Source organism: Leptodactylus fuscus (genome assembly GCF_031893055.1).
Source record: "Leptodactylus fuscus isolate aLepFus1 chromosome 7 unlocalized genomic scaffold, aLepFus1.hap2 SUPER_7_unloc_1, whole genome shotgun sequence".
NCBI lineage: Eukaryota > Metazoa > Chordata > Amphibia > Anura > Leptodactylidae > Leptodactylus > Leptodactylus fuscus.
Genome location: NW_027439807.1, coordinates 554443 through 566348, shown reverse-complemented (window position 1 = coordinate 566348; position 11906 = coordinate 554443). Strand labels below are relative to the sequence as shown.

The 11906-nt window shown below is 51.1% G+C and overlaps 1 protein-coding gene across 1 annotated transcript in view; it reads right to left on the bottom strand.

Moving 5' to 3' along the window:
- Positions 1 to 1166: 1166 nt before the first annotated feature.
- Positions 1167 to 11906, bottom strand: part of GATAD2B (GATA zinc finger domain containing 2B) — a 33818-nt gene continuing 23078 nt past the window's right edge. The window contains exons 2-11 of the mRNA XM_075261215.1: positions 5665 to 5994; positions 5320 to 5449; positions 5045 to 5176; positions 4798 to 4929; positions 4492 to 4662; positions 4066 to 4381; positions 3781 to 3983; positions 1935 to 2036; positions 1743 to 1857; positions 1167 to 1658 (exon numbers count right to left, since the gene is read on the bottom strand). Of these exons, the coding sequence (XP_075117316.1) occupies positions 1525 to 1658; positions 1743 to 1857; positions 1935 to 2036; positions 3781 to 3983; positions 4066 to 4381; positions 4492 to 4662; positions 4798 to 4929; positions 5045 to 5176; positions 5320 to 5449; positions 5665 to 5994 (1765 nt within the window). The 3' untranslated portion in view covers positions 1167 to 1524. The remainder of the gene's footprint in view (positions 1659 to 1742; positions 1858 to 1934; positions 2037 to 3780; positions 3984 to 4065; positions 4382 to 4491; positions 4663 to 4797; positions 4930 to 5044; positions 5177 to 5319; positions 5450 to 5664; positions 5995 to 11906) is intronic.

The window sequence follows — 11906 nt, the reverse complement described above, 5'->3', positions numbered from 1 at the left end:
TAATTAGAACAACGTCTCATCGTTTTCTTATAAAGAACCAAAACTCCGAACTGGGGGGGGGAAGGGGAGGTGGGGGGGAGGGAGTGAACGTCATTGCATAAAAGTGAGGGGGAGGGGGCGGGGTCATCGCCAGACGCCTCTGCAGCACCGTACAACGTGGACTCGATTCCCAAATCCAAAAAGATTAAAAAGAACAGAGAGGAAATGTCTGAAAAAAAAGTAACACGTAAAACGCCTGGCGCAGGCGACTACAGCGCCCACCGGAGTTAGCTGCCAGGGTGATGGGGGTTGTAGCTACAACCGCAAAGGGAGGAGCCGTCCGCTTAGCCATTCCCTCTTTTGCTGCACATCCACCATATTGAAAATAAGCTTAAAGTGACTGCGGGGGCCCGCATGCGCACACACCGGGGCCCCGCCAACAAAAACAGATTTTAACCATCTGTTATATGGAAAATGGCGCAGCAGAAAGTGCAGCAAATGGGAAAGCGCCACCTACATGTCGCATGTATATGGTAATGGGCGCCCCTGTCATACAGAGCATGGGGCGGCGGCAGCGGACGGTCAGCGCTGCGCGTACGGGACACGGCAGCGTCACTATAGTAACACTGATCAATCCACAGTGCGCTATTTTTTTCTTTTTTGCAGAGAACGTCCAGCGGTGAGAGGTCTACATAGGGTTAAGTGCTTTTGGACGACTTTCGTCCACCTTGTAATACAACTGGGGCAATATTTATACTGTGCGCGTCCCCAAAGCACAGTAAGGGTGGCACTCTGGTGGTGAGCGAGGAGGGGGCGTCACCGGGCGATCGCCCCCTCAGGGTCAGCCAGAACAGCCGCAATACTGCTTCTTGTCAAACACTTCTGTGGGTGGTTGTGGTTCACGTAATCCTCCACCAGGGGCTCCCGCCAATGGCCGCCAACACCCCGGGACCCGGACGATGTCAGCGAGCCTCCAGCGCTATGGACAAGCAATTAGTGCAAATACAGCTGGTGGTGGTGGTGGCGGCAGCCGCGGGTCCGTCCACTGTCTGGTGCCGGGAGGTGGTAGAGGTGGCCTGTCCATTACAGCTGGGTGATGGAGGACAATCCTCTTCCGTTTAACGGAAAGTAATACTCTGCACTGCAGAGCGTCGGATAGGTGGTGACAGCGCGTCACTATGGGGGTCATTCCTCTGAGTGTCCCCCCCCCTGCCGTGGCCACATTCACATCCACAAGGAAAGTCACTGGCAGCGTCATCATCATGGGCTGCCGGTGGCTGCGGAGGGGGCACATCCCGCAGGTCCCGGTCGGCGCTTCATCCTTCAGGAGAAGTTCATCAAATGTTTGGACGTGGCACCGGCAAAAAAACAATGTATAAAAAAAATAAAATAATAAAAATCAAAGCCAGTCTGAGAAAAGGGGCAAAAAGCACAAACACGGAACCTTTATAAGCTGCTCTGGGGTGGGGGAGGGGCTGGCGGCTACCAGGCCCCATTGCCAGTAACGTCCGCCAGCTGGTCTGCTGCCGGGCAGGAGGCCGAGGGCTATTTCTGCCCACTGATGGACTGGGATATGGAGCGTGGGGGGATCATGTCCAGAAGGTATTCCCGTTGCCGATCGGCAAGGCTGGCGGCTTTATGGCCTCCCATTCCGGCGTTCAGGTACGCAATGTTGACACCTGGAGAAGGAGGAAAGGAAGAAGAAGTAAATCCGGAGACACCAAGAATGGTCGTCTACTGGAGGGGCAGCAGAAGCCACTTACCTGGCATACCAAGCAAACTGCCAGCCACGGGCAACTGAGGAGCCTGGGCAAAGTTAGACAACATGGATCTGGCGGTGGGGATCCCTCTCTGGAGGGTGTTCTGCGGCTGTGGGGCCTGTAGTAAGAAGAGGAGGTCAGTGGGGGTATATACTGGGACAGGGGCGAGGCTGTGACTGGTCCCCAACATCATACCTGCCGCATAGAGTGATGCCTGATGATGCTCTCCTGTTTGGTGACTGCGGGAGGAGTGCCCGGGGACAAGGAGACCTGGTGCTGTAATCTCTGCTCAATCTCCTGCAAAACAAGCAAAAAGTTACAAGACGTCAACCTAGGAAGACACATCGCTGGAGGAGGAGAAAGGACCTGGAGGAGGAGGAGGAGAAAGGACCTGGAGGAGGAGGAGAAAGGACCTGGAGGAAGAGGAGGAGAAAAGACCTGGAAGAGGAGGCGGAGGAGAAAAGACCTGGAAGAGGAGGAGGAGGAGAAAAGACCTGGAAGAGGAGGAGGAGGAGAAAAGACCTGGAAGAGGAGGAGGAGAAAGGACCTGGAGGAGAAGGAGGAGGAGAAAGGACCTGGAGGAGAAAGGACCTGGAAGAGGAAGAGAAAGGACCTGGAAGAGGAGGAGAAAGGACCTGGAGGGGGAAGAGGAGAAAGGACGTGGAGGAGGAGGAGAAAGGACCTAGAGGAGGAAGAGGAGAAAGGACCTGGAGGAGGAGGAGGAGAAAGGACCTGGAGGAGGAGGAGGAGGAGAAAGGAACTGGAGGAGGAGGAGGAGGAGAAAGGACCTGGAGGAGGAGGAGGAGGAGAAAGGACCTGGAGGAGGAGGAGGAGGAGAAAGGACCTGGAGGAGGAGGAGGAGGAGAAAGGACCTGGAGGAGGAGGAGGAGGAGAAAGGACCTGGAGGAGGAGGAGGAGGAGAAAGGACCTGGAGGAGGAGGAGAAAGGACCTGGAGGAGGAGGAGAAAGGACCTGGAGGAGGAGGAGGAGGAGAAAGGACCTGGAGGAGGAGGAGGAGGAGGAGGAGAAAGGACCTGGAGGAGGAGGAGGAGGAGGAGGAGGAGAAAGGACCTGGAGGAGGAGGAGAAAGGACCTGGAGGAGGAGGAGAAAGGACCTGGAGGAGGAGGAGAAAGGACCTGGAGGAGGAGGAGAAAGGACCTGGAGGAGGAGGAGGAGGAGAAAGGACCTGGAGGAGGAGGAGGAGAAAGGACCTGGAGGAGGAGGAGGAGGAGGAGAAAGGACCTGGAGGAGGAGGAGGAGGAGAAAGGACCTGGAGGAGGAGGAGGAGGAGAAAGGACCTGGAGGAGGAGGAGGAGGAGAAAGGACCTGGAGGATGCAAGAAGATCTGAACAGAGAAGAGATCAAGGAGAGAACCAAGGACAGGCAAACATGAGGAGAAGGCCAAGAAAAAGGTAAAACCAAGGAGAAGGCGAGGAGAGGACAAGGCTAAAAAGAAAACTAAGGACAAGGTGAGGAGAACACCAAGAAGAGGGCCAAGGAGGAGTTAAGACCAAAGAGAGGACAAAACCAGAGAGATGGGGAGACCAAATAGAGGACCAAGAAGGTAAGACCAAGGAGAGAACCAAGGATAAGGCAAGACCAAGAAAAAAACATGAGGAGAGCTAGCCAAGAAAAGATATGACCAAAGAAAAAGCAAAACGGAAAGAAAACCAAAGAGAGGACCAAGGAGAGAATAAGACCAAGAAGAAAACCAAGAAGATGCTAAGACTGAAGAGAGGACGAAGAAGAAGGTGAGAAACAAGAGAGGCCCAAGCAGAAGATGAAAGCAAGGGGGAAGACCAAGGAGAAGATACAACTGAAGAGAAGAGGCTGAAATAAGGAACAAAGATGGTGAAACTAAGTCAAGGATTCGGTGAGCTCATGGAAAAGGTGAAACAGAGAAGAGGATAAACAAGAGGTGAGATGAGGACAACAGAGAAGGCGAGACTGAGGAAAGGACCAAGGAGAGGATATAATCAAGGAGAGGCCAAGAAGAGGAGGAGGTCAGACAGAAGACGACCAGGCTCTGCGGCCACTTACCTGCTCCTGCTGCAAGGCTTTCACAAATGCATTTTTTAGCCGGTTTGTGTGCTCGGCCTTCAGGGCCTTCTTCTGGTTGGACGTCATGCACTGCTCACACAGGATCTTCCCGCTCTTCTCCTGTTTCCAGTGAGGGGTAAAGTCGGTTCGACACTGTGCACACGTGAAGGGGTCCATGTGCAGAAACGAGGAGTGGCCCTTACCTGCGGGGTGAGAGAAGAGTCATCATACAAAGGACTGGTCTATGAGCAAACAGCCCTGGCCACCCCCGGACACCGCACTGACCTTGGCTGTCTATGACGCTCTGCACCACCTCCTCCAGTCCCACCATGTAGATGAATTCACTGTTGGCGGCACTGGGTAGGAAATGTAAGAGCGGCGCGGGGGGCTTGGGTGGGGGGATTTCCAGCAGAGTCTTCTCCAGCTGTTTCCGTAGAGCCAGTTTAGCAGCGGCCTGAGAGCTGACGGGATCCGCCATGGCACTGGGGCTGGGCAGCGGGGAAGACACTCTGTTCACAGGACCCGCCTGCATGTGAGAGCCCAAGTTCATGTACATGGCCGACGACGACGAATTTCGTTGACAGGGGACTGAGGAGCTGGTCTGGAGCACAAAGGAACACAACGTTACTGAAACATCACATACACAGCGCGGGGAGCCGCTGAAGGTTGTATGGACGGATAGTGCCGTCTGGACATGCCGGGCGCCGTTACCTGTGGGTAGTTTAGGGTCTGCGTCATGCCCGGTGTGCTGTTGCGGATCAACGTTGCTTTGGGCGGCACACACTGTCCCTGGAGTTGGGTCGGGTTCGGAGCAATGACTCTCTGAGACATCATCATGTGGGGCAGGGGGGCGTTGGAGGACGATCTGATGACACTGTGAGTCTAGAGGGGCAAAGGTCAGAGGTTACATGTGGCAGCCAGCTGTCACTTGGAAGGAGGAGGAGTCACATTCTATAACCGGAACCATATTTCACCACATACATGGTGCAGAGAGGGGATCTGACGATATCCACTTACCTGGACGCTCCTTAGATTCTGGACCTCCAGGCCTGGTGCTCCCGGTCGGGACGGAACTTTTGCGATACTGGGCTGTCCCACATGGGTTGGGGACGGCTGAACAATGGTCGCCGCATTCTGTACGACAGGGGTCTGAAATAGAAGTAGTGGTGGAGGCCTCTGTGACCAATGGCTAAAGAGACAACCTATCCCATGATGCTTTGTAGGTCTAGAGGGCGGGGCCTGTTTCTGGGCCCGCCTTGCTCACCTTCTGCAGGACGTTCTCTTTCTGGAGCTGACTCTGCCGCAGTTTCTTCAACAGGACCAGTCGCGCCTCCTCCAGCCGGAGCTCGTCCTTCAGCTGTTTGATGAGCTGCTGACGCTCCTCTAGGGTCTTACCCTGTAGAGAAGACACCACAGTGTAAATGGAGGTAGCAATATGGCGGCTGTGATGGTTCAGCCAATCGGGAGCCCAGAGCAGCTCATGGGACATCCTCAGGACAGCCTGAGCACTGACTACAGGGTCAGGGTTGATGATGATACCTTGAACATCTCCAGATTCGCTCCCTTGATTCGGTCTTCTAATCTGGAGTTAGAGCGGGGACTGGAGGCTTCGTTGTCAGACAGCACGATGACGTCTGGAGAAGGGGTCAGGCCGGCCCGGTCCTGGTCACTGATGGGAGACATAAGATGATGATCAATGGAAATATCGTGGTCAAATATCGTGGTATAGTGTGGATGGTTCCGACACCGAGGACACAAAAATGGGGATATAACCCACAGGACCAAGAAGGGCGCAACATGGACCACTCTGCCTCTCATGCCCAGACCCACAGCCTTGATGTCACCTCTCCCCCTGCAGAGGACCCACCTATACAAGGTTCTCACCTCCGTCTGGAGCTCATGTCCACCGGCTCCTCATTGATGTTCTCCTTGCCGTGTCTCCCCACCGGGCGGGTGTCCACGTGAGGCCTCAGGTTTCCATTCATCTTCTCCTCGTACAGCTTCAGTCCATCCTGTTTAGTTGTGTGGTCATGTGGCAACTCCAGGCCAGGAAGGTCTTTCCTCTTCAACAAGGCCAACATCTTCAGCCTCTCCATGGCCTCGTGTCCCTCCATCTTAAGCTGTTTGGCCAAGACATCTTCACGTTCGTCCGGTTGCTCCAAGCCCCTTTTCAGCAGATTGAGGCGCAAAGCGTCTTCTGTAACTCTGTCCATCCTACAGAAGAAGAGACACCTGGATTATAATATATAATATACCAATACCGAGATCTACTGAGCAGATATCATCTATAATGTACCGAGATCTACACAGCGGATATCATGTATAACGTAAAGAGATCTACAGAGCGGATATCATGTATAATGTACAGAGATCTACAGAGCGGATATCATGTATAATGTACAGAGATCTACAGACTGGATATCATGTATAATGTACAGAGATCTACAGAGCGGATATCATGTATAATGTACAGAGATCTACAGACTGGATATCATGTATAATGTACAGAGATCTACTGAGCGGATATCATGTATAATGTACAGAGATCTACAGAGCGGATATCATGTATAATGTACAGAGATCTACAGACTGGATATCATGTATAATGTACAGAGATCTACAGAGCGGATATCATGTATAATGTACAGAGATCTACAGACTGGATATCATGTATAATGTACAGAGATCTACAGACTGGATATCATGTATAATGTACAGAGATCTACAGACTGGATATCATGTATAATGTACAGAGATCTACAGAGCGGATATCATGTATAATGTACAGAGATCTACAGAGCGGATATCATGTATAATGTACAGAGATCTACAGAGCGGATATCATCTATAGTGTACCGAGATCTACAGACTGGATATCATGTATAATGTACAGAGATCTACAGAGCAGATATCATATATAATGTACAGAGATCTACAGACTGGATATCATGTATAATGTATAGAGATCTACTGAGCGGATATCATGTATAATGTACAGACATCTACAGAGCGGATATCATGTATAATGTACAGAGATCTACAGACTGGATATCATGTATAATGTACAGAGATCTACAGAGCGGATATCATCTATAATGTACAGAGATCTACAGAGCGGATATCATCTATAATGTACAGAGATCTACAGAGCGGATATCATCTATAATGTACTGAGATCTACAGAGCAGATATCATGTATAATGTACTGAGATCTACAAACTGGATATCATCTATAATGTACAGAGATCTACTGAGCGGATATCATGTATAATGTATAGAGATCTACAGAGCGGATATCATCTATAATGTACTGAGATCTACAGAGCGGATATCATGTATAATGTACTGAGATCTACAAACTGGATATCATCTATAATGTACAGAGATCTACTGAGCGGATATCATGTATAATGTATAGAGATCTACAGAGCGGATATCATCTATAATGTACAGAGATCTACTGAGCGGATATCATGTATAATGTACAGAGATCTACAGAGCGGATATCATGTATAATGTACAGAGATCTACAGAGCGGATATCATGTATAATGTACAGAGATCTACAGAGCGGATATCATGTATAATGTACAGAGATCTACAGACTGGATATCATGTATAATGTACAGAGATCTACAGAGCGGATATCATGTATAATGTACAGAGATCTGCAGAGCGGATATCATGTATAACGTACCAAGATCTACAGAGCGGATATCATGTATAACGTAAAGAGATCTACAGAGCGGATATCATATATAACGTACAGAGATCTACTGAGCGGATATCATGTATAACGTACAGAGATCTACAGAGCGGATATCATCTATCATGTACAGAGATCTACAGAGCGGATATCATCTATAATGTACAGAGATCTACAGAGCGGATATCATGTATAATGTACAGAGATCTACAGACTGGATATCATGTATAATGTACAGAGATCTACAGAGCGGATATCATGTATAATGTACAGAGATCTACAGAGCGGATATCATGTATAATGTACCGAGATCTACAGAGCGGATATCATGTATAATGTACAGAGATCTACAGACTGGATAACATGTATAATGTACAGAGATCTACAGAGCGGATATCATGTATAATGTACCGAGATCTACAGAGCGGATATCATCTATAATGTACTGAGATCTACAGAGCGGATATCATGTATAACGTAAAGAGATCTACAGAGCGGATATCATCTATAATGTACAGAGATCTACAGAGCGGATATAATGTACAGAGATCTACAGAGCGGATATCATGTATAATGTACAGAGATCTACAGAGCGGATATCATGTATAATGTACCGAGATCTACAGAGCGGATATCATGTATAATGTACTGAGATCTACAGAGCGGATATCATGTATAATGTACAGAGATCTACAGAGCGGATATCATGTATAATGTACAGAGATCTACAGAGTGGATATCATCTATAATGTACAGAGATCTACAGAGCGGATATCATGTATAATGTACAGAGATCTACAGAGCGGATATCATGTATAATGTACAGAGATCTACAGAGCGGATATCATGTATAATGTACAGAGATCTACAGAGCGGATATCATGTATAATGTACAGAGATCTACAGAGCGGATATCATGTATAATGTACAGAGATCTACAGAGCGGATATCATGTATAATGTACAGAGATCTACAGAGCGGATATCATGTATAATGTACAGAGATCTACAGAGCGGATATCATGTATAATGTACAGAGATCTACAGAGCGGATATCATGTATAATGTACAGAGATCTACAGAGCGGATATCATGTATAATGTACAGAGATCTACAGAGCGGATATCATGTATAATGTACCGAGATCTACAGAGCAGATATCATCTATAATGTACAGAGATCTACAGAGCGGATATCATCAATAACAGGAAAGAATCAGTTCAATGTATCAATACACGTGATCCATTGCCTACTATATATATCTATGACATGTCACCTGTACTGCAAAGACTATATACATTATATATTCACACACATCACCTCCTATGCATAAAACATGTAACATGTTACATCACTAACATATATATCATGCCACTTGTACTATATACAGAAGTTCCATCACAACCTCCATACAGTACATGGCATGTCGCCTGTACTACACAGTATATACACACGTTCCATCACATGAACTAGAATATATATCTATATTCTATATTTTGTATATGTTCCATCATCGCCTCCGATATAGGACATATCACCTATACCATATACACGTGATATCACTCTATACAGAACATGACATATTACCTGCACTGTATACACATATTCCATCACCTCCTGTATAGGATATATCACCAGTGTTATACACGCACACACGTTACATTATATTATACATATATAAGTCACCTGCACTATACCTACACCGCATTCCATTTCCATATGTATATATATAAATATATCTATAGGACATGTCACCTGTACTATATATACCCTGTTCCCTCGCCCCCCCACATGACACGTCTTACTACAATATCCATAGACAAGATGAATGGGCAGCAAAGGGTTAACACCGTTTTTGGATCTTTGCATCCTCGGGTGCCCACAGCAAACATGGAGGAGCGTGTAGTGCACCTGTTTCTAGTTGTGACACATGCTATGGGGGAGGGGAGCGTGCGTGCCCCGACTTATTTTTACATAATGGCAGTTCTGTTGTGTTGCTGCCTCCAGATGTCCCGGCACATCATCATCATCATCCTCCTCCTCGCCACCACCGCGACCAGGGACCGTCCTCCGATATCACCCCCGCTCCCTGCACAGCTCGGCCATGATCCCTGAAGTCTATAGGGGACATCCAGGGTCTAGTCCGGTGCTGCACATGCCAGGACAGGGGGTGAGGTCAGGTGAGGGCAGGAGCGGGGGCAGCCTCGGGGGTACACGGGTAATGGGGCAGCCCGAGCGTTACATCACACACACACACAATGCACCTACCCCACCGACATGTACCAGGCTCCAGCCGAGGGGCGCACACCAGCCATGTCTCCTGCACCGGAGGCCGGCACGCACAATGCAACAATTACACAGTGCCGGCGGGACCCCCAGTGCCCACCCCCCCACCCCACGGCGGTGGCGGCGGCTGGAGAATCTGCTGCATTTACCTGCCATATCATGACTCTCGTATTCCACGGGCCAGACAGCCCAAATCCCCCTCCTCTCTGCCTCACAATAAGGAGGGGAGGAAGAAATGGAGGAGGTCCCCCCCCCCCCGCCTCCTCCTCCTCCTCGAGCCTTCAGTCAGGTCTGCTGTGACACAGGCCCTGTTCACATTCACAATATTACAGGCCGCCGCTCCTGGCACTACCTACACACACTCGTGCACCGGAGGCTGGCACCGCGCCATCCCCAGCCGCCCATCAGCTGACTGTCCCCATTCACATAGGAGGGGGGGGGCCTCAGACCCCCATCTATATGCCGCACCAACAAAAGAATGGATTTGCCCTAAATGAGCCCCCCCCAGACACCCCCGGACACACAGACATTCCAGAGCATACTCACAGATCTCCGGCGGCTGGGGGGGGGGGGGGGACACGGGGAGGGGGCGCAGGAAATATTATATAGGTAGAGCAGAGAGACAGACGGAGGGAGGAAGGAAGGGGGGAGCGGCGGAGGGAGAGGTGAGAGGGTTTTTTTTTTTTTTTCCTGGGATGTAAGGATTGTGTTGGGTGGGCGGCTCAGGCAGCAGCGTGACACCAGCAGCCGCCCCCCCCCCACTCCCCGGGGCCCTGCGGGATCCCTGCCCTGAGTGTGGGCACTGATCTGCCATCCAGCCAATCATAACCTTACAGTGCCATTAAACAAAAGAGGAGAGAAATAAGGAGGGGGGGCACGGAGGGGGAGATGCTTACTTTTACCCAGGATGCAGAGCGGGGAGGGGGGGGGGGTACAATCCAGTTGCAGCTGGTTTACAACCTCTGGACATGGAATTAGCTCTTAATATTTCATTGAAGTCATTTGTGGCCCCCCCAGCACCCCCCCCCCCCCACCAATGATGGGACCTCCCGTGGTCTACACCCCACCCCGCACGCTCCGCTGGCCCCTCGCCAAACTTTCACCTCTCTCCGAGGAAGAACACTTTCCCCTTAAGAGACATTTCTGTAATGGGGGGGGGGGGGGGGGGGGCAGCAAAGACGTAACGTGCAGACCCCGAGAGGTAGAGGGCCAAGAACCTACACAACACCCCCAAACTGGAGGGCACCCCAAATATTAACAGCACGAGAACAGATGCCAGTGGTGGCATCTGAGGGGCCCTCTACTGGAGCAGCCACAACAGAGGACTCCTATCCCCCCCATGGCGTCCACCCCCTACAGCACCCGCCACAGAGGGCCCCCCTACAGAGCCCACCACAAAAAGGGCCCCCCTACAGCACCCGCCACAAAAAGGGCCCCCCTACATTGCCCACCACAAAAAGGGCCCCCCTACAGAGCCCGCCACAAAAAGGGCCCCCCTACAGAGCCCGCCACAGAGAGCCCCCCTACAGAGCCTGCCACAGAGGGCCCCCCTACAGAGCCCACCACAAAAAGGGCCCCCCTACAGCGCCCACCACAAAAAGGGCCCCCCTACATTGCCCACCACAAAAAGGGCCCCCCTACAGAGCCCGCCACAAAAAGGGCCTCCCTACAGAGCCCGCCACAGAGAGCCCCCCTACAGAGCCTGCCACAGAGGGCCCCCCTACAGAGCCCACCACAAAAAGGGCCCCCCTACAGCGCCCACCACAAAAAGGGCCCCCCTACATTGCCCACCACAAAAAGGGCCCCCTACAGCGCCCACCACAAAAAGTGCCCCCCTACAGAGCCTGCCACAGAGGGCCCCCCTACAGCGCCCGCCACAAAAAGGGCCCCCCTACAGAGCCTGCCACAGAGGGCCCCCCTACAGAGCACGCCACAAAAAGGGCCCCCCTACAGCTCCCACCACAAAAAGGGCCCCCCTACAGAGCCCGCCACAAAAAGGGGCCCTCTACAGCGTCCGCCACAAAAAGGGCCCCACTACAGCGCCCACCACAAAAAAGGCCCCCCTACAGCGCCCACCACAAAAAGGGCCCCCCTACAGAGCCTGCCACAGAGGGCCCCCCTACAGAGCCCGCCACA